The sequence below is a fragment of the Macaca thibetana genome, chromosome 20 (genome assembly GCF_024542745.1).
Source record: "Macaca thibetana thibetana isolate TM-01 chromosome 20, ASM2454274v1, whole genome shotgun sequence".
In the NCBI taxonomy this organism is placed as follows: domain Eukaryota; kingdom Metazoa; phylum Chordata; class Mammalia; order Primates; family Cercopithecidae; genus Macaca; species Macaca thibetana.
The window spans coordinates 41,725,735-41,748,519 of NC_065597.1; the positions used below are offsets into that span (position 1 = coordinate 41,725,735).

General features: G+C 54.7%; 1 protein-coding gene across 6 annotated transcripts in view; it reads right to left on the reverse strand.

Moving 5' to 3' along the window:
* Window positions 1-22,785, reverse strand: part of ADCY7 (adenylate cyclase 7) — a 72,649-nt gene that overhangs the window by 23,041 nt on the left and 26,823 nt on the right. For 2 of the 6 annotated variants that reach the window (XM_050774782.1, XM_050774780.1), the window contains exons 2-7: window positions 6,888-7,307; window positions 4,573-4,776; window positions 3,330-3,491; window positions 2,473-2,622; window positions 1,815-1,963; window positions 571-682 (exon numbers count right to left, since the gene is read on the reverse strand). In XM_050774782.1, the coding sequence (XP_050630739.1) occupies window positions 571-682; window positions 1,815-1,963; window positions 2,473-2,622; window positions 3,330-3,491; window positions 4,573-4,776; window positions 6,888-7,103 (993 nt within the window). In that variant the 5' untranslated portion in view covers window positions 7,104-7,307. Of the gene's footprint in view, window positions 1-570; window positions 683-1,814; window positions 1,964-2,472; window positions 2,623-3,329; window positions 3,492-4,572; window positions 4,777-6,887; window positions 7,308-12,704; window positions 13,379-20,892; window positions 21,550-22,785 lie in introns of those variants that run through there. The other 4 variants (XM_050774783.1, XM_050774779.1, XM_050774781.1 and 1 more) reach the window with 4 other exon arrangements.

Below are 22,785 nucleotides of genomic sequence, written 5' to 3' on the forward strand. Positions count from 1 at the left end.
CCACACTGTAGTCCCAGCTACTCAGGAGGCTGAGGCACGAGAATCACAGCCTGGGAGGTAGAGGCTGCGGTGAGCAGTGATGGCACCACTGCACTCCAGCCTTGATGGCAGAGTGAGACTCCATCTCACAAAAAGAAACAAACAAAACATAAAAGTTTAATGTGTCCATAATTCACTGCAGATCTTGTGAAAAGCAGTTCTGGGTGAGGCTGGGCATTCCACAGTCCTCCTGAGCTACCAGGTGAGTAGAGGCTGCTGGCCTTGCCAGTGAGGATGGAGCCATCTCCTCCTCCTGAGCCCCCATCTGAGCTCCGAAGCCCCAGTAGATCACCCAGTGTGCACTGTCCATCTCCCCACTGGCCTCACACTCGGAGCACAGGATCCTGGCTGCCGTGGCCACCACTCACCCCCACCTTTACCATGGGGTGCTTGTGTTTGCTGACTGGATGCTAAAATTCAGCCACGCCTCCCCATCCCAATCCCAGCAGGGCGCTGGACACAGGACACCCCTGGAGATGCAATGGGCAGGGGAGGGGCCTGGCTTTGCCCAGTGCAGGCCGGCAGGCTCACCTTGGCGATCTGGTCGAACTTGCCAAAGAGCTCGTTCAGCACCACCACCAACTCCTTGGGGGAGCAGTCGCTGGCCAGCCGCGTGAAGCCCACGATGTCCGCATAGAGGATGCTGGGGGTGGGGCGGGATGGGAGGGAGTGTCAGAGCCTGGCTCCCGGACAGCAGCAGCAGGAGCATGGAGGACTGTCTGGAGCCCCAGGAGCCTACCAGGCCTGAGCCCATTCACCCCTGCCCTTCCTCAGCCTCCATAGGGATGGGAGAGTCGCGCCCAGCCATAAAGACAGATTAAAGTTCCAGGGACTTCACATTAAAGCAGAAGGGAGCAAAGTCCAGAACCTGCAGGGGCCCTCAGGCCCCCCCTGGGCCCCATCACTGCAGACAGCTGAAGGGCACTCCTACAGGCAGCCTGGAGCCTTCCCCTTTCCCATCCAATGTTCGCCACAGCACAGACCTTAGAACTCCCTGGTGAGAGGCAGCTCCGTGCTCCCTCAAGCCAACCTCCACACCCAGTGCTTTACAGGCATTGAGTCTTCACACAACCCTTGCAGAACTCCCATTCTACAGACGTACAAACAGGCTCCAGGACATTGAGACTTGCTGGGAAGCCAAGAGCTGGCATCTGCACCAGGTTTCCCTGCTCCAAAGTCCATAAGCTCATGGACCATCCACAGACCAGAGAAAAGGCAGCGGGCCGGCCTTGGATGTAATGCTGGCGCTGCAGGCAGAGGACCCCAGGGGTCTCCCGGGACCCACATCTACACTCAACAGCACCCAGCACCCACATCTACACTTGACAAACTCAGGTCAGTGCATTCAAGTAAAACTTCATGGTTCCCTGCAAATCAGGTGTGTCAGAACTGGGGCACTCTTGGGCACCAAGGCCGGGGGGCTTTACCTCCTTCTGGAGGTCCTGTGCTCCCTTGAGAATCATCGGAAAGGACCCCTTCCTTCACAAAAGCTGTTTGCTCACACAGTTTTACAGTTTTGGGGGGTGCTAGATCTTCCAATACCAATCTGAATTCTCTAATTTAAGAGCCCTGATCTGATCCTGCCCCTGGGGAAACAAGTGGGGATTCTGAGGCCCAGGGAGGGCCCTGGATTAATCTGGAACCATGGGGCCCTCTCCCAATCCCTATATGGGCAGGAGTCTGAGCCTCCAGATAGGGCAGGGAGGCCACCTGGGGGCCGGGGGAACGGTGGACCCAGCCCCCGGGATACGCTGTCCACACATCTCACCGCCCACCTGACATTCTGGTGTCTCTTGACGTAGAGGCTGTGGAAGTTGTTGTCGGGCATGCAGCGGCGGTCGCCATGCTCCTTGAGCCGTTCGATGATGGCCAGCTTCATGCCCATGGAGATGTGGGCTGGAAGCACCGATAGCAGCAGGTTCTCCTGGGTGCCGGCGGGCAGACCAGCAGAGGGACCGGCGGAGGACAGGCAAGGTAGCATCAGGGCCCAGACCTGGCCTCCCTGGCCTCCGTCCTCCCTGCCTGCCTGCCTGCCCTGCCCACAATGTCTCCATCTCTGCTCCTGTCCTCCACCAACCCAACTGGGCATCTACCTCCCATGTACCCAGCAGCCCCCGGGACTCAGACTGACTGAGAAAAGGGCTCTTTCAGCTGGGGAGGCTAAGCTGATGCGTGAGCAGCCTGGAGCCACTACGGCCTTCTCTGCCGCCACCTGGGGACGGTGTGTCCAGGACCGAAACCACACAGAGGAAGGCAGAGTCAAGGGTCAGCAGGCTACGGTTACCCTGCTGGAGCCCAGGACTTACCGAGGTGAGACCTGCACAGGTGTCTGTCCATGCACCTCATGCACATGGCGGCATGAGTGTCTCACGTCCAACAGAAAGAGGAAGAGGACAGGGGTGTGCAAGGTGAGGAGTGGGGGCCAGGTCCCACCTGCTGGCGCTTCTCGATGCGCAGCTTCCGGCGGATCTGGATGCACTTCACAGTGTAGGTGAAGAGGTCCCGGGACGCATCCTGCATTTGGTGCTTGTGGAAGGCGCCTGTCAGGTTCCCGCACAGGAAGATGACTGTGTTGGCCAGCAGCTGCGGGTGGACCAGGGTGGGGCTCAGTATGTGGCCTGGCCCCTGCCCTCCCAGGCACCAGACTCCTAGGCAGACTAGTGATGGCACCTCTTCCCATTCCCTGACCCCCAACCCACTGAGAATGTCACTCTTCCTGGGGCAGACAGGGAAACTGAGGCCCAGACAGGAGCTAGTCTCCTAGTGAGTCACTAGGGATGCAAGACCAGGACACCCAGGAAGGCAGAAGAGACCACCTCACAGAGCCCAGGGCCTGAGGGGCTTGAGTGCTAAGGGCAGTCCCAGAGGGCACAGCGCCCAGCTGGCTGTGCAGAGGGCCAGCCTCTGCCCGGAGAGGATGCCAGGCCTGGTCAGGAGGAAACACATCTCTAAACCCCCAATAATTATGAACAGATGGTTCAGTCATTCAACACAAAGACACAAGGCAGTGTCCTGGGATACTCCCCCAAGCCCCGTCAGGACAGCGCCTGAGGTCACGACCCTGAGGGCTGAGCCACAGGGGAGCCCTAGGCCAGCAAAGCAAAGGCCAGAGGGCAGGGCCACGTCTGAGGCCCAGCTTCAGAGCAGACTCGGAGAGGACCCAGCCTTGGAGCGGGCTGTCTACAAACACGGCTCCGGGGCCTTTGGGTCTAACTCACCCAGAGGGGGCCCCCATCTGCCCTTAGACCCAGACCACAAAACCTCCCCAGAGGCCTTAGCCCGTCCCTCACCTGCAGCCCCACCCGGACACTGGGTGTCGTGAAGCCTCCCATCAAAGCGCCGAGCACCAGGAGGTGGGAGGCGGTGGAGACGGCCCCCACAGCGACAGCGCCCCGCATGCTGAAGGGCAGCAGCGTGTACACCACAAAGATGATGAACAGGAAGAAGGGCACCTGTGGATGCAGCCTGGTGAGCCCAGTGCCCCGAGATGCTGCCCCAGGCCCTACGACCCCCAGAAACCTGCACCACACCAGCCCACCCAATTGGTGTCCTTAGGTCGGCTCCCTCACCCCCCGCCCCGGCGTGGGCAGACATACGAAGGAACAAGTAAAGCCAGAATGTGTTTCTAGGGTGGGCCCGGCCACATGGTCCATGGTTTCCTGTGCTGATCCACTGCCTGTGGCCACCCCAGGTGGGAGGCTCCATGCCTCACGTGATCCAGGGAGCCCCCACCTGGTGCCCCTGCCACGTGGCTCTCGCTCGGCAGGAATGATTACCGGGAGGCTGAGGCACCCTCTCACCAGCTGCCTCCAGCAATGCGTCCCCACCCGCCCTCCCTCCACTCCCAGAGCTGCCCCACCAACCCCACCAGCCGGTCCTGCGTCCACCCCTCTGGGAGTGCTGCCCTCTCCCTCCCCTTCAGTCCACATGGTTCCCCTGGGCCTCACCCCACCCCGCCCCAGCCACAGGAGCTGTCACAGGACCCAGGCCCACTGGTCAGAGCGTGCCACTGCTTGGTGACAGTGACCATCCAGGACTGGGCCCGTGACCACAGTCAGGTCAGTGTGGCTCAAGCCTGCAGGTTGAGCTGGTTGAGAAAGGGGCCTCTGTCTCAGCTGAGGTGGGCAGCCTGGAGCCCTGTGGCCTTCTCTGCCCCCACCTGGGGACAGCGTGCCTGGGGCTGAAGCTGTCCAGAGGCCCCAGGTCCAGTTATCCCGCTGGAGCCCAGCACTGACCCCTCGGCCTTTCCTGACACAGGAACCAGTTTGTGCCTTTTTGCCTCTTTGAGCTGAAGTTCTGTCATCTCCAACCAAACTGGAGCCACCCAAAAGTGCTGCAGCCCAGCATCCAAAGTGGACACTCTCCCCACCTCAGCCCTGTCAATGCAGAGAACTCACAGGGACAAAACCAGCCTGGGGCCATCCTAGACACACAGCCAAGCGTGGGGCAGGAAGGGCCTGTGGCATGCCCACCAACCACGGGGATGGGAGCTCCCGAGGGCGCAGCCGGCAGGGAGTCCAGAGTCCCCGTTACCTGCTCCCACGCACAGGCCGCCTTCGTCCACGCGTTGAACACCAGCACGTAGCCCAGGGCTACCAGGCAGGCCCAGGTGAGCAGCGCCAAGGCCCTGAGCCAGCGCCGCAGGAGACACTCGACATACATCAGCACAGTGAGGGCTGCAAACACCGCCAGCGCCAGGAACGCCATGCCCAGAATGGCCTGGTGTCTGGAGGGGTCCTGGGTAGAGCAAACAGACAGAAATGCCTCAGCGTTTCCCAGTGCAGAGCCACCTCCTTCAGAAAGCCTGCTGGGCTGGCTGCCTCACTTACAGCTTCCTCCACATGAAGGGTGTGGATGAGCCCTCCCACGCCTGGTTCCCGCTCACCTTCTGGCCTTTCTTTGTCACCTCTGCCAAGGCTGCCTCAACCACCCCCTTCCCATCACCTCGGGAACCAGAGCATCACCCACAGTCCCGCCCATGATGCCATCACTCTCCATCCCTGCCTCCTCTCCGGATTCCCACGGTGCTCTGTGCACAACCACAAGTCATACCACAAGCACAGGGCAGGACTCGTTCACAGGCAGAGCCCTGGAAAGCTGCCCAAAGAGGACACTGCACCTGGCCCTCAGTGAGTGAGCAGAGGCTGGTGAGGGATACCAGGAAAAGTCATCCCATAGGGGAGGAGCTGGGGCAACGGCACAGAGGTAGGATGGGACGGGCACAGCATCCAGGAGGTCCGTGGGGGCAGAGGCCTGATCTGGGGGCTGGCACACAGTAGCAAGCGTCCTGTGGTTGATAGCCACATGGATCCAGGCTGCACTGGCAGCTGCTGGGTCCTGGCCACTTGACTCATACAAACACTCTGGAGTTTCCGAGTGTTCTTCCAGAACTCTGCTAATCAAATTTACATTCACTAAAAAGAAAATGGGCCGGGCATGGTGGCTCACACCTATAATCCCGGCACTTTGGGAGGCCAAGGCAGGTGGATCAGCTGAGGTCAGGAATTCGAGACCAGCCTGGTCAACATGGCAAAACCCCGTTTTTACTAAAAATACAACAATTAGCCAGGTGTGGTGGCGTGCGCCTGTAATCCCAGCTACTCAGGAAGCTGAGGCAGGAGAATCACTTGAACCCAGGAGGTGGAGGCTGCAGCGAGTTCAAGATGGTGCCATTGCACTCCAGCCTGGACAACAAGAGCGAAACTCTGTCTCAAAAGAAAGGAAAGGAGATGGGAGGGGAGGGGAGATGAAAAATGCAGTTCCTCAGTCACATTACCCACTTTTTAAATGCTCAATAGCTGAACACAGCTAGTGGCTGTACCAAGGCAAGTGCCTGGGCCAGAAATGACATGAGTGGTGCCAGCCTGGAGGGCTGTGTTTAAAAGGATTCTGAGGTTGGGCACAGTGGCTCACGCCTGTAATCCCAACACTTTGGGAGGCCAAGGGAGGCTCACTTGAGGCCAGGAGTTCAAGACCAGCCTGGGCAATATAGCGAGGCCATGTCTCTACAAAAAAATAAAAATAAAAATAAAAAATAAAAAATAAAAGGAGGATTCTGAGAACATAGACAGGCTCAGTGTGGAGCTAGCGATTGATTAATGATGTCTGCATGGGTACAGGAAGTGAGGGCAGTGATACGCAGGCCATCCCCTGACCCAGGTCTTCAGTAGAATCAAATTTCATCATGGAGAAAAATGAGAATAGTTTATTCAGACAAGTTAATGTAATATCTGAAACCACTCCAGACTTCAAAATTGAATTAAAGTTAGAGAGGCTGGGCATGGTCATGCATGCTTGTAATCCCAGCTACTCAGGAGGATGAGCCAGGAGGATTACTTGAACCCAGGAGTTCAAGGCCAACCTGGGCAACACAGCAAGGCCCAGTCTCAAAAACATTTTTTTTTTAATTAGAAACTTGTCTTCTACCAGTCTAAACGTGTTGTAAAAGACATAGCATTGGCCGGGCATGGTGGCTCACATCTACAATCCCAGCACTTTGAGGGGCCGAGGCAGGTGGATCACCTGAGGTCAAGAGTTCAAGACCAGCCTAGCCAACATGGTGAAACCCCATCTCTACCAAAAATACAAAAATTAGCTAGGCATGGTGGCACGCACCTGTCATCCTAGCTACTCAGGAGGCTGAGGCAGGAGAATTGCTTGAGCTCAGGAGACAGAGGTTGCAGTGAGCCGAGATCATGCCACTGCACTCCAGCCTGGGTGACAGAGTGAGACTCTCAAAAAAAAAAAAAAATAGCATTTTACAGAAGAGGAAACTGAGGCTAAGAGAAGATGGCAGCTTGGCCAAGGTTGGGGCTGAGATGTGAAGCCCAGGGGCTGCCCTCACTCACCCCCTGGCTGAAGGCGATGACGATGAGGGCCACGCAGGCAGTGGCGGCCACCAGCAGGAGCGTGAGCAGCAGCGGCCCATGCTGGCTGGTGAGCCGGTACTTCTCGTAGAGCGCATCTTGGTCAGGACCCTCCTCGCCCTCGTTGAGGAAGTAGCGCCCCTTGGCCGGCATCTTCCACCCTCGGCCGTTAAGGAGGCCCCAGGGCCTGGAGGGCATCTGTCTGCCAACGCCCTCCCCCGTGGGCCTAGGCCTCTGTCCTCTCCAAGGCAGGCAAGCAGGGCTGGGGAGAGGGCCTCTGAGCCTGCTGCTCCATGGCCAATGAGGGGTCCACACAGCTCTGGCACCAGGCCTCACTCACTGTGCCGCCGGCATCCTCCTGTGCATCCAGACTGGGCTGACTCCACACGCAGTTCCTCAGCTCTGCGGAGATGAAACAGACAGGAGCTTGACCTAATGGGCCAAGTCAGGGGAGGGCTGGCACTGGGGAGAGCAGGGCCCAGGCCTCACAGCACCAAGTTTGATTTATCCATCTTAACCCTAACCTAACTTTTATGTCCTGTTGTTGTAAAGCTAGTCCCCTGTGTATTCTAGAACTGCACTGTCCAAGATAGTAGCCACTAGCCACATGAGGCTGCTTTTTTTTTTTTTCAAGACAGGGTCTCACTCTGTTGCCCAGGCTGGAGTGCAGTGGCATGATCATAGCTCACTGCAGCCTCAAACTCCTGGGCTCAAGTGATTCTCCCACCTCAGCCTCCTAAGTAGCTGGGACTACAGGTGTGCACCACCACATCTCCAGCTAATTTTTAAATTTTCTTTTGTAGAGATGGGCTCTCTTCCTGCTGCCCAGGGTGATTTTGAACTCATGGGCTCAAGCTATCCTCCTGCCTCAGCCTCCCAAAGTGCTGGGATTACAGGCATGAGCCACCATGCCCAGCCACTATTTTAAATTAAATTTAAATTAATTTAAAATCAAGTTAGAAATTCAGACCCTCAGTCACACTAGCCACATTTCAAATACTCAACAGCCAGCCAGGCATGGTGGCTCATGCCTGTAATCCCAGCACTTTGAGAGACTGAGGGAGGTGGATCACCTGAGGTCAGCAGTTCGAGACCAGCCTGGCCCACAGGGTAAAACCCCATCTCCACTAAAAATACAAAACTTAGCCAGACATGGTGGTGTGTGCCTGAAATCCCAGCTATTCGGGAAGCTGAGGCAGGAGAATGGCTTGAACCTGGGAGGCAGAGGTTGCAATGAGCTGAGATCGTGCCATTGCATCCAGCCTGGGCAATGGAGTGAGACTCTATCTCAAAAAAAAAAACAAAAACAAAAAAAGTCAAATACTCAATGGCCACATGCGACTGGCGGCTGCTGTACTAGACAGCACAGAAAAATAGAGCATGTCTATCATCACAGAAACTTCTACAGGCCAGCTCTGCTCTGCACGTTTCTCTGTTTTGCTTTCACACTAAGGTCTCTAATTCATCTTGATTCACTCTGGGTATCGTGTGAGGCAGGGATCAAGGTTCATTTCTTTTTTCCACATAGATATTGAATTATCCCAGTAGTGTTCAGTGAACCAGCAATCCTCTCACTGAATTTCAGTGGAGCCACCTCTCTCATAAGTCAGGTGATCACACAGATGGGGTCTGTTTCCAGGCTCTGCTCTGTCCCCATCGTCCTGGTGCGAACACCACATTCACTTCATTTTCCAGTGAGTCTCATGTCTCCAGGCACAGAGCATTCCAAGCTGTGATCCTAGGAGCCCTGAGATTTGGGGACATGCATCAGGCCCCTGATGGGAAGGGAAGGTCGGAGGGCATAGACTCAGGCAACCAACCCATGCCTGCTTCAGCCAGAGTAGGCCCCTGCATCTGTGTTACAGTAAGTTTCACATAAAACTGCATTTTGCATTTTCTTTCTTTCTGATTTTTGTTTGTTTGTTTTTTGTTTTCTTTGAGATGGGGTCTCACTCTGTCACCCAGGCTGGAGTGAAGTGGTGTGATCATAGCCTGCTGCAGACTCAACCTCCCCGGACTCAGGCAATCCTCCCACTTCAGCCTCCTGTGTAGCTGGGACCTGAGCCTGGGGAGGCTTAGGCTGCAGTGGGCCATGTGTTTTTTGTAGAGATGGGGTTTCGCCATGTTGCCCAAGCTAGTCTTGAACTCCTAGGCTCAAGCAATCTACCCTCCTCAGCCTCTGAAGTGTCAAGATTTCAGGCATGAGCCACTGTACCCCGCAAAAATCTTGTTTATTTGTTTAAATAGCCCACTGACATAAATTTCAGATGTCTGCAAGCCTTGCTTCACAGAAAAGGAAGCTGAGTCTCAGAGAGGGACACAGTGGCCCCTTTGTGACACACTGTGAGCTGACCCCCAGGCTTGCCACGCTCAGCCCATACGGGCTCCTTCTTTCCCCAGCACCATTCATTCCTTAGCATATTCATTGATTCCAAAAAGGCTGTGAATCACACCTACGCCTGCCAGTCCTTACACCTCCTGTGTGCTAGGCTGGACTCTCTCTCCCCAGTGATCTCCATCAGTCTCCAAAGGAAGGAATATTACCAAAAATGTGCAATCCCTCACACAGCAATGGGGACTTGGGGACAGCTGCCATATTCCCAACAGGACCCTTGCATGAAGGGGCCACGCTGGACCAAGAATCCAGGCCCCCGGTGTCCTCCAGGCCTGCCTTGGATTGGAACCAGAACAGGGCCAGAGGCAGAGGCTGTCTCACGGCAGGGAGGCTGTGAGACATGGGACGGCTCAGGGCAGTCATGGGGCACAAATGGCCAGCCACCAGCGGAAGCTTCAAAGGACAGCTGGTCCAGCGGAGGGAACGTGGCCAGATGAGCCCCCAGCCCCCAAAGGTAAAAAGCAGAATATCCAGGGTCCCCAAGTCTAAGGGAAGCCCCCCAACCTCAACACCTGCTACTATGAGATCCCAGGGGCCACCTTGATTCCAGGAGCCACCTCGGGCTCTATTTCCTCTGGAAGTTCCTATTCCATCACCACACACCAGGAACAAAATGCAAAAACCACATACTTGGGGGAGGAGGAAGGGGTCATTTGCTGAGGAGCCCTGTCTCCTTCAGTGCCTGGGCAGGTGTCTACAGGCCTTAGCACCTGTTCAACGAGGGGCAACCCTTCTGGGGTGTGGCCCAGAGCTGTCAAAGTGCCCAAAGTGCTCAGACAGGCTACAAATCTGATTTCTATGTAAAATGATTTTTAAATGTTGGCAGCTGAATTCAAATTTTGCAGTGATTGCAGCCCACTAGTGTACAACCTCTAAATCTAAACTAACCAGTCTATTCCACAAGAGGCATTTACTGTGCGCTAACCATGTACATCCAACCCTGTGCTGCAGGGTTTGCCAAACGAGATACAGTCCCTGCCTGAGACACATTCAATCCAGCCCCCTCCCACCCCAAAATAGCCTTTTGCAGTAATAACAGCAGCAGTTCCTGCCACCCCCGGCACCTGCACACACATTCGCTCTCATCTTCACAACCGGCAAAGGCCAAGGTGGCACCACCGTTTCACACATGCAGAACTGAGCCCAGACAGGCAGAGTGGTTGCCTAAGATCACACTGCTGGAGCTGGTAGACAGAGGGGCTGGGATGCAAACCCGGGTCTGCCAGCTCCCAAACCAGGGCTCCTCAGCCCAGGCTTCCCCACTGACATCCCGGGGGACCGAGCCAGATGCCACAGCACACAAACAGCAACCTTGCCTGCCCCCTGGCCTGCTGCCAAACACCAGTGCACCAGGACGGCCAGACTGAGAAGCTCCAAACACCAGAGGGCTGAGGCCACTCCCCACAGCTGCTCCATCTCCCAGGCAAAGCCCCCAGACCAGAGCTGAGGCGGCCAGACACGTGCGTGAAAGTGCAAGTGTGACTGTGTGTGGACACACCCACTCCAGGCACACAAAGCCAGACTGGGCCACCACGAGGAGAGGGAGGAACCAGCTGAGAGGGTCCCAAGGGCCCGTGGGAACCCAGGCCTGGTAAACACGCCTCTCAAGGAACTCATTAGGCCACTTTCCGGGCAACGGCAGGCAGGGGCAGGTGAACAGTGGAGAGCACGGGCACAAGGACTTCGGCCCATCCAGGGACCTTGGCCAGCTCCTGGAACAAGCCGGGCACCGTGAGGCCTGGGGGGAATGAACTCACTGATCACATCTCCAGAGGGGTCCAGGAACCCACCACCAGTGGCATGTCCCCAGGCCAGCTCCTCCCTAGGAGCCACCCTGCCAAAGTCAGACCCAGAGGCACCCCCTGCCTGGGAAGTTTTCAAGGCCTCCTGTCCAAACACCAGTTCTTCCACCAGTCCTCAACTCAGTTGGCAACAGGGAGGGCCTCCCCACAAGGCCCTGGATAAAGGAACTCTTCTGCCATGTCTAAGACACATCCAATGCAGGGCCCCCTGGATTGAATGACCCTGCTGTTAGTGCACACCTGCTTGCTAACAAATGACCCTGTTGTTAGCGTGTATACCTCCACGATGGGGCTCACCACCTCTCAGGGCAGTCTCCTCCATCACTGGGCACTTCTCTGGCCCTGAGGCCTCCCTTAGCTCAAGCCAAGCCCTGCCTCCGTGTCACTCCCTCACCCACACTGCATGGGTCCTGTCTGACTTCCAAAGTCACCAAGAGCAGAAGTATCAAGTCCCCTCTTCCTGAGGAGACTACAGTCCCAGAGGCCCTTACTTATTCTCACCTCATGACCAGCCCGGTGGTACAGCAGGGTAAGCAGCCCCATTTTAAAGAGGAGGGGACTCCCCTGCGGGGAAGGTGTCCAGATGGGAGGAGGGTGTTTCATGCTTCTGCTGTGCAATGTCCCCTCTCCCGACCCTCAGTACCCTGGTTCAGGGGCCACATGACCCTGGTATAGCCAATCAGCAAAGTCCCTCTCAAGCCTCAATGCCACAGGCCTGGGCCGTGAGGGCTGTCTTTGGACTTCTGCTGACCCAGGGAAAGAGGTGTTCTCTTTTGTTGCTGACCTGGCACTGTCAGCAGACACCTGAGCCACCACAAGGAGAGAGCCCGCCTGAAAATGACACCAACATGGAGAACTGGCACAAGACACGGGCGTGGCAACACCTCCTGGGGCCACAGGAGCCAGCTGTGCCTGAAGCTTATGCAACCTCTAGATATTTAACCACATGGGACAAGTAATGCCTCTTTCAGCTTCAGCTAGTTTGAGCTTCTGTCACTCGCAACCAAGAGTCTCAAAGTCCACACCGGGCTTCTGGACCCAGTTTGTTGCATCTAAAAAGCACCCATGGCCCCTCAATGGGTTCAGAGTCAACTGGAAGGGTCCCAGTCAGCACAGAGATGACAGTGTGACGCTGCAGATACAAGCAGTCCTCCAGAAGGGAGCTGGGGCTTGGAGGGGACAGCCCCGCTTATCCCTCCATCACAGGAGGTCAAGGCTGAATTCACTGAACTATGATCATGCCACTGCACTCCTGCCTGGGTGACAGAGCAGAACCCTGTCTGGGAAAAAAAAAAAAAAAAAAAAAAAACTGGAATCTAAACATAGGATATCTGGGGTCCCTATCACCCTCATGGTGCTGGCATCCAGAAATCCCATGATATCCCAAAACACCAACCTTTTCCCCACAAACAAGGCCCAGGACAGAGCTATGACCAAGAGGTAGGGAGCTCAGGGGACCCTGTCGAATTACTTCCCTCTGCCTTGCAGGAGCAAGTTCAGGTCAGTGAACTCCAGGAGGGCCTCCTCCTCCAGGAAGCCCTCTGAGCAACCCCTCACACACCCTCTTATCCTGCAACTACGGCAGGACTGTGGTCTCCTCACCAAATACTGGCTGGCTGGGTCCAGGTTCTCCAGCCAGAAGAACTGCTGGAAGCAGAAGACTGGGATTCCATACTGCAACTGCAGGGCCAGGTCCCCGGGTGCTCGGGAACTCCTTCCCCAGTCCAGCTGATCTGGCAGTGTCCCCAGAACAACCACAGCCCTTGTGCAGAGTATGTTCTAGAAACCCCCAGCTTTCACAGATGCAGACAGGACAGCCACTTCCTCACCCAGCCACTGTTGGCAGAAACCACAGACTGGCTTCCTCCGGCCAAGCCTCAGCAGGCTCAGGGCTGCCATGGGGCCCTGGTGGCCTCAAAAAGGGGAAGTGGGGACCTTGGAGTGGGGGGGGCATGGAAGCCTCCAGGGAAGAGGCCCCACTCCGGTCCCTGGGCCCACACCCTGCCTGGGATGCCACGCAGCTGTAGGCAAAAAAAACCTGCATGCTCCATCTTGCCCCCCGCCGGGCCTGTGGGCTCTCAGCTCCCCTGGTAGGCTGAGTCTCAGGCAGATTTTTCATTTGCCAAGGGAGTCTCATGTTAATGCGATCTCTCTCAAGGAACCCTGAGCTCCATGAAGCCAGCAGCTGCTCTGCCCAGTGCAGGCCTGACCCAAAGAGGCCCCCAGGAAACCTCGTGGAACCCAGGGATTCAATTCTGCTGGTATTCAAGGTCCCACACCCCAAGCCCAGCCCTCCCCAGACCCTCCCTGTCCCCAGAGCTCTGCGGCCCCCATGCCCTGCTCTCCCAGGCCCCTCCCCTACCCAAAGGCCTTCCCATTGTGGGTCTAACATCCCAGCCCCCTGCCTCGCCAAACTGTCGTGGTGGGATCTGTGTGTGTGTCCCGCAGCTGATCCTGGCAAATGCCTGTGACATGAATGGCCAAGAAGGTTAGCCAGCCAGAATCCTGCGCCAGGCCCAGGGTAGGGAAGCACGCAGAGTGGCATGGGTGAGGGAGGAGGGCGCCACGGCTGAAGGATGAGGGCAGATGAAGAAAGGGCCTCCCTCAAGATCAGGAAGCACCTGCTGCACCCGCCACACCTGCCTTACCCGCCACAGCACACCTCTCCCAGCTACACTCGGCCTCTGGGAGGATGCCTGCACCCAATCCCAGCTCTGCTACCAATGGCCTGTGAGTGGCAGTTGCCTGCACACTCTGGCCTCAGTTTCCTTATCAGTAAACTGGGGGTGCTGATAGCCAGGTCGTCTGCACAGGTCATGATATCCAAGAGGCCAAGCTTGCAGGACAAATTGGCAAATGGCCAAGAAGTCAGGTTTAGTGTCAGAGGAAGCCCTGCAGGGTCAGAGTTCAACCATGGGGTCCAGGGAGAGGGAGAGGCAGATGCAGAGTGGGCAGGCCCCCACCCAGGCCCCCCACTGCATCTCCTGATGATAGCCTGCAAAGTTGCCCAGCAGGGGCAAAGGCTGAAGTTCCCCAATGGCATGACTGCCAGCCAACTCTGCTCCCCCTCCACAGCCCCCAAGCACCCCGAGGCTGACTCTGTTCCCAATCCCAGGGCACAGGCTGCTGATCAGTCTTGGGGACCAAAAACCTGCATTCCAGTCCCAGCTTAGCCACCAACATGCTCTGTGACCCTGAACGAGTCTCTTGCCTGACCTGTGCCTTAGTTTTCCCTCTTGCAAAGAAGGGGCTGTGTCAGACCTCTGAGACCAGCTCTGGCCTAGTTGGGGCTGGACTGGGGGTGGAGGCTGAACCAGTAAATGAAAAGGATAAGGGACTGGAGAAAAACTGAGGGAAAAGGCTGAGGTTCTCGCCTGGCCCCAGAGAGCCACTTCTAGGGATGGGTAGAAAGTTGTTCTTTGATTCTTTGGGACACAGCTAAGGTAGTGTTAAGAGGGAGATTCGTAGCATTAAATGCCCACATCAAAAAGTCAGAAAGATCTCAAATTAACGACCTAACTTCACAATTGAAAGAAATAGAGAAGCAAAAACAAATCAACCCCAAGCCTAGCAGGAGACAAGAAACGACAAAAATCAGAGCTGAACTGAAGAAAAACAAGACAAAAAACCATTCAAAAGATCAATGAATCCAGGAGTTGGTTTTTTGAAAAAATTAATAAAATAAGCCACTAAACTAATAAAGAGAGAAGATCGAAAGAAACACAATTAGAAATGACTAAAGGAATGTTATTAATGACCGCACAGAAGTAAAAAAACAACCATCAGAAACTACTACAAACACTTCTACACACAAAAACTACAAAATCTAAGAGATGGATAAATTCCTGGACACACAATCCTCCCATGACTGAGCCAGGAAGATACCAATAATGAGCTCCTAAACTGAATTAGTAATAAATAGCCTACCAATAAAAGGCCAGGACCTGATGGATTCACAGCCAAATTCTACCAGATGTACGAAGAAGAACTGGTACCATTCCCACAGGAACTATTCAGAAAAACTGAGGAGGAGGTACTCCTCCCTAACTCATTCTATGAGGCCAGCATCACCTTGATACCAAAAACTGCCAGAGACACAACAATAAAGGAAGAAAAAAAAGTATTCTTTGTTCCTGAAATCTTCCCCTCCACTTCATTCATTTGGTTAAACGTTACCCTGATCAATCTCTCCTTTAAAATGCACCCCCAAGGCTCCAGCGGCCAGGGGTATGAATCCAGGTCTACTATGTCTCATGCCCATTCTAATGCTAGTTAGTGACTGCCCAGGGGGAGTTCGACCATGCATTCCTTCAGCAGCTGTGCACTAATGCCTTCTGTGCACCAGGCGCCAGGCCAGGTACCAAGAGGAAATTCTGCTCAGGAAATGAGCTCCCAGGAGGCAGAATCCTTAGCACTGCCCCGACCAGGGTATCTGCCAGGGCTCTGAACACAGTGGGTGTTCAGGCAACAGTGTTTATCGACTGACTAACCAATCGCCCAGGATCCCCTGTTGGAGGAATCGCCCTACTTTTTCCTCACTCTTGCTTGAAATTCCATTAGCGATTCATTTCTTTAAGCACTGCCCTCACTAGCCTCCCCCTTCAGAAGGGAAACACTTTCACGTCCACATTTAACAGATTTCTGATCCCCTTTCCCTTGATAAGGAAGAACAGAAAGGGGAAGTCCAGTTGACCATAGGGGACCTCAAGTGGTGCTCATCCTGCCCAGGACAAGAGGGTGCTGGCTGACTTCGCACATTGCCTAGGGCCCCACCCTGACAGTGGGTCCAGCAGTGACAGCAAGACATGAATGGGGCTAGGAGGTACAAGAAGAGCTCCACAGACCTGGCACGGTGGCTCACATCTGTAATCCCAGCACTTTGGGAGGCCAAGGCAGGTAGATCACTTGAGGCTAGGAGTTTGAGAACAACCTGGCTAACATGGTGAAACCCTGTCTCTTCTAAAAATAGAAAAATTAGCCCAAGGTGGTGGCGTGTGCCTATAGTAGTCCCAGCTACTCAGGAGGCTGAGGCATGAGAATCACTTGAACTTGGGAGGTGGAGGTTGCAGTGAGATGGGATTGCGCCACTGCACTCCAGCCTGGGCAACAGAGTGAGGCTCGGCAACAACAACAAAAAAAGATCCATTTCACAGGCCCATGGACAGATGCAACCCAGAGTAACCACTGTCCTGGAGGGGACAGGAAGGATGTGCATTTGAGTCTTAACTCTTAGGCTGCTAGTATTCTGTTTAGAAAGGCAGCATCCACAAGACAGAAAGCAAACTGGATTCACAACTTATACCAGGATTATTTCCAAAGACAGCAAGAAACTATGGGAGAATTATCATATAATGCTATAGTGAATATGGCCTTTTTATCCTGACACAAAACCCAAAAGCCATAAAAGACTGATAAATTCAGTTACATGAAAAAAAAAAAAAAATACATGGTAAAAACTACCAAAAGCACAATCAAAAGACATGTGACAGATTAGGGGAACATTCATGATTCACATCACAAGGAGCTAATCTCCTTCATATGTAAAAAGCTCCCACAAATCAAAAAGAAGACCAATAACCCAATAGAAAAATGGGAGAAGACTAGGAAGAGAAAGTTCATAGAAGAGACAATCTAAATGACTCTTAAACATTTGGAAGGTCCAGGCATGGTGGCTCACGCCTGTAATCTCAGCACTTAGGTAGGCTGAGTCAGGCGGATCACATGAGGCCAGGAGTTCAAGGCCAGCCTGAGCAACATGGTGAAACCCCATTTCTACTAAAAAATATGAAAACTAGCCAGGTGTGGAGGTGCATGCTTACAATCCCAGCTACTTGGGAGGCTGGGGCACGAGAATCACTTGAACTCAGGAGGCAGAGGTTGCAGTGAGCCGAGATCATGCCTGTACACCAACCTGGATGACAGAGTGAAGCTCTGTCTCAAAAAAAAAAAAATAAATAAATAAATAAATAAATAAATAAATAAATAAAAATTAAAAAAAAAAAAAAAAACAAAAAACCAACCCACAGCATTTGGAAGGAAGCTGACCACACTCCTTTGGGAGGCTGAGGGGGGCGGATCACGAGGTCAGGAGATCGAGACCATCCTGGCTAACGTGGTGAAACCTCATCTCTGCTAAAAAATACAAAAAATTAGCTGGGCGTGGTGGCAGGCGCCTGTAGTCCCAGCTACTCAGGAGGCTGAGGCAGGAGAATGGCATGAACCCGGGAGGCGGAGCTTGCAGTGAGCTGAGACCGTGCCACTGCACTCCAGCCTGGGCGACAGAGCAAGACTCCGTCTCAAAAAAAAAAAAAAAAAAACTACCATAGTAGCCAGGCACAATGGGATGCACCTATAGTCCCAGCTACTTGGGAGGCTGAGGCAGGCAGATCACTTGAGCCCAGAAGTTTGAGTCCAACCTGGGTAACAAAGCAAAATCTCCATCTTTAAAACAAAAACAAAACCACCATGGAAAACCATTTTTACCTAACTGATGGGCAAAGATCAAAGCATTTCATAAGTCTCATAAGTCTGTGTTGGAAACAGGCACTCACATTCCCTCCTGGGCAGGAATGTGAGTCAGTAGAATCCCCAGTGAAGGCAGTTTAATAATATCTAACCAAGTCACTAAAGGACATATGTGCTTTTTGACCTACCAAATCCACTTTGAGTAATGTATTGTACAAACACTGTCACGAGTGTGAAATGACATGAGCACAAAATTAGTCATTGAAGCATTATTTGTAATAACAAAAGATTGAAAATAATATACCTATCAGGAACTGGTGAAATAAATGATGCAATCTTACAATGGAATACTATGCAGCTGTCAAAAAGCCTGAGGCCACTTGAAACTAATGTCACAGGGTATCCTGTGAAAAATCCACACGGCAATGCCTGGAACAAATAAAGATGGAACCAGGACACAGAAAAACCAAAACTGTTGATTTCACAGAGTGGATAAATCTCACTTCTCATTTTCAGTTTCTATTTCTATTGTCAGTGTATTGCTTATGTGACTTAAAAAAAAATGTCTAATAAGAAAAATGAATCCCAGATTCATCACACCTAAATTGCGTGACTTAGCCAAGTACAGTGGCTCATGCCTGTGATGTCAGCTATTCAGGAGGCCAAGGTGGGAGAATTGCTTAAGGCCAAGAGTTCAAGATCAGCCTGGCCAACATAGTAAGATGCTATCTCTAAAAAAATTTTAAAACTGAGCCAGGCACAGTGGTATGTGCCTGTAGAGCCAGCAATTTGGGAGGCTGAGGCAGGAAGACCTCCTGAGTTCAGGTCAAGGCTGCAGTGAGCAATGATTGTGCCACCGCACTCCAGCCTGAGAAACAGAGCAAGGCTCCATCTCACTCATTCATAAACAAATTAAATATTAAAAGAAATAATACATTACATGACCTGACAGATTCTCTGTGCCTCAGTTTCCTCATTTTAACAAAAGGAGAATAACAGTCCTACCCCACAGGGTTTTGAAAGAATTCAGTTGGGGGTGATGCAAGCAGTGTGCTGAGCCACTCCTGGCACAGAACACCCCAGTCTAGACGGCACGCATCACCAAGTTGTCAGAAAGGCCCATGGGGTGTGGAAGCCACCTGTCCCCTCCCCTCAACCCTGCCATGAGCCAGCAGCACTGGGGATGAGGAGGCCCGGCCCCCACTCTGGCCTGTGAGCGCCCAGCCTCTGGGAGGTGGAGAGAACACTGGTCAGCAACTCAGGCCGGCTTTCCAGGGCCATGAGCGGCTGTGTGGGCTGACCCCTCCATGTAGGGCCTATCTGGGCCTCAAGGGAGTGACCGTCCCACCCAACCCAGGTCAGAGGGAGGTGGTGATGTTGGCCTGAGCTGGAGGGAGCTCACAGGTGACAGCCCAGGCAGAGTCAGGTCCTCAGCCCAAACCTTCCAGGTGTGCTGGTAGGAGAGAGTGCAGTACCCAGGCCTCAAAATAAGCTCTGTGACCTCAGAGCCCAGCTGGGAGACAAACTGGGCCAAAAACTACCTGGCTGGTCATCTCCTCTGAGAACCTGCAGAGAACCATGGGGTGAGGCCTGTCCCCCTGACTACCCAAGGGTGGTGGGTGGGGGTGCACTCGCTCCATTTCTAGCCAGGGCAACTGACTCTGGGACCTTCACCTCCAAGCCCAAAGCCCACCTGCTGGGAAACAGTGGAGCTAGGATTCGAACCCAGGCCTGCCCCTCCTCCAAGGTCCAGTGCAGATTAACTCTCTACCTGCATTTCCTGAGGTGCATTCTGCCCAAAAGCAGGGCCATGAAAAGCTACATATGTGCAGCCACACACATCCACAGCCGTTTCTGGTCACAGGTGGTACTGAGCTCAACATTCTCCTCTTCCCCATTTAAAGATCCCCCATACACATCAGCAAATTAACGGCTCTGACAAGTCCTGTAGGAAAGAAGCCTGCTGAATTAAGCACAGCTGAACATTTCCCCATCCTTTTGTTAATGAGACTCTTTTTGCATTGAATCCCTAATGAACCTCCTTTGGGAAATGCTGACTTTGGAGTCTCCGAGACCCACCTAGTAACTCCTCCCCAAAGAGGCCTCCCTGGGCAGCTGTGGCCTGTAGAGCCCATTAGCCTCCCCTTAATTGGCAGCCTCTAAAGCTCCTTAAGGCTGGGGGCCCCACGTACCCACCTCCACCTGACCCCAGGTTGGGCTAGCTGTGCACAAGAAGATTGCAGGTGCCGAAGGGACCAGCCCATGCACCTGCCTGTGGGCCAGGATACCCACTCTGAGCTTAGCCTTCCAGGTGGTGAGAGGAGACACCTGAGTGAAAGACCGGGGCTCTGTGGTGCTCATGGTCTCAACAGCGACCTCCCTAGGCAGTTTTCAGCTGGGAAGCACCTTGCCCTGGGGAAAAGCAAGCAGGAAAAGAGCTCCAAGTGCCAACACGGCAAAGGGCTCCTGTCAAATTTCCTGCCTCTCCCGTGCAATGCAGAGGAGTGGCCCACCTGCCTCAGTTTCCCCATCTGCCACAGGTAAGGCAGTGCAGGGAATAGAGCCCTGGGCTGAATGTCAGGTGATGTAAGGTACAGTCCCAGCTCTCCCCATCACCAACTGTGTGACTCAGGCAATTCTTCACCCTCTCTGGGCCTGACTCCCCCAGAGCAGAAAAGGCCTCCAGGGTCTCTGAGGTCCCTTCCCACTCAGACCAGCAGAGAAGCCAGTCACAGAGAGGTCAGTGGGAGAGGCCTCTCCCACCTGGAGCTCAGCGGGCCACCGATAGAGCCCAGCGAGGCGTCACTGCCTAGCCTGGCCTCTTGTCCCAACAGCAAGCCTAAAGCCACCACCTGGCCTGGAGGCCCCCAGTTTGGCCTCCACGACACCAGCTCGAAAAGCGCCTAACCCCAAACCAAGGCGCTAAGACCCTCACTTTCCCGAGGCTTCCTGAGAACCTGACCCAGGCCTACGGGGCACAAGAGACGCAGAGGGGACTGCCTCGTGAAGCCGCACCAGGAGTCCGGAAGAGCCCTGCTGCAGGGGAAGCAGCCCCACCCGGCCTCCCCAACCAACCACAGCCCCAGCTTCCGGCCCTGCACCCACACAGGGGCTCAAGAGCCCTCGCCATGGCTGTCCCTGGAGCCCAAGCCCCCATTCCTGGTCACTCACTCCTTCCTTCCACAAATCCTGCCCTTACGGAGCTATTGGGCACAGGAGGTCACTGTGATGGAGTCTCAGGCCACAAGAGCCCCATGGCCCCGGAAACCAGGCCTCCCACACCTACCCAGGACCCCCCAGAACACCAAGCCCGATCTCTGCTCACCCCTTGGCCAAAAAACGCCTCCAGAACTTCCCAGGCCTCCTCTGTGGCTGCGTGATTTGGCTGATTTCGGTTCCCCAAACAAGCCCCACCCTTTCATCTCCAGCTCCGGCAGTCTGAAAACACGCCCACCTCCTCACCTCCAAACGCCTTCTGCCTGGTGAACTCCAGCCCGCCCTTCAGGGCCAACCTGAGCTGCCACCTCTTCCCGGAAGGCTGCCTGGTCCCCTCCCAGTCTGGCCTTGCTCCTTAGCTTCCCCAGGGCCTGCACCTCCCACAGAAGCACAGGCCACCCTGACCTGTTACTACCTGGCTGCACGTCCAGCCATGCACTACCTAGCTCCCAGGATCTAATCCTGCCTGGTACGCGGGGACGTCAAACCCCATACTCCACAGACGGTGGGGTACAGCCAGCACTGAACTGGCAGCTAAGGACTGGGTCCCAACCCTGGAGTCCCCAGTCCCATCTGAGCTCTGGCAGGTGACCTGCCTCTCAGGACTCAGTTTCTCACCTGAGCAATGGGGATGCAACCCTTCTCTCTGCTCCATGGCCTATTCTAGCAGTGAAATGACCTCATAGCTATAAAACCTCATAAACCCAGAACCACTGCACATGGAAGGGGGCCCATCCTGCCACCAGGAAAGAGGCCACTTGTTGGCGCCACCAGACCTCCATCTGCCAAGTGCCACTGAGCTCCCGCCTGCAGCAGGTGCAGGGTGAGGCGCTGCTGCTGCTACAACCAACAAGACAGGCGCTGGTGCCCTGAGGAGCCCACGCCAGGAGGAGGGCAGAGTGTCATAAACGAGCCAAGTGAGGAAAAGAAATGCCAGGGCAGGGCAGTAGGGAAGGAAGGAAAGCATGGTGGTTGGGAGCACAAGCTCTGAGATCCAACAGCAGGCTGTGAATCTCGGCTCCACCGTGGAGGAGCTGTGTGACCTTGGGCATGTTCCTGAACCTCTCTGGGCCTCAGTTTCCTAACCCACAGAATGGACTGGTAACAATACCCAGTTCTCAGGGGCTTAACGTAGACGTGGGCACACAGCAAGTGCCATCACCCAGGGCCACCCCAGTCGGCTCCAGACACCAGGGTGAGCAGGCTGAGAAATCATGACATAAACCGGTACTGGGGACACACTTCAGTACCAGGGGCTCAGCCTCACTTCCTGCCCGCCCCCAAAGGGCAGCTCTGCTCTTGTACCCGTGCTCAGGAGAGCTGAGCCTGACAAATGGATACAGAAGTGCAGGTCCCTGCCCCCAGGGGACGGAGCAGTGTCTCCAGGGAGTCTTGATATATCAAAAGAGGCCACTTCCCATGAGCCCGGGCCCCCTTAAAATAGCTCCTTCACACAACTTTAAAGGGTTCCTCCTCCCAGCCAGATGGGGTACCTACCGGAGACAGGCTTGGGGGGCCCAGGAGCCAGATGCACACACACAGAAGGAGGTCTCATCCCAGCCTACACCAGCACCCTGGACCCCTGCTCCAGCGAGGAGATGCACAGGAGGAGGGAGACCCAGACCCTGAAGAACAGCAGCAGGACCATGACAAGCCCACAAGACTGGCCCCCAGTCCACACCCTCCCAGGAGTGAGGCGAAGGGGCGTGCTTGTGAGTGGGGCAGGGCCTGCCCCTCCAACATAACTCCCACCAGGAAGACACACCAGCCCTGAGGCTGCAGAGCTCCCTGGGCCTCAGTTTCCCCATCTGTGCAGAGCAGCTGCACCCCAGCGTCCTAGGCTTCTCCCTGCCCAGCCAGTCGGTGACTCCAGGAAGCAATGACCTCAGTGAGCTGTGCCCAAGGCAGTGTGACTGAGTTGTTTCAGAGGCCAGCATGAGGAAAGCTGACCAGTTACAGGGGCAGGAAGGGCCTGGGGCGTGGAAGACAAAGCACCCTGATC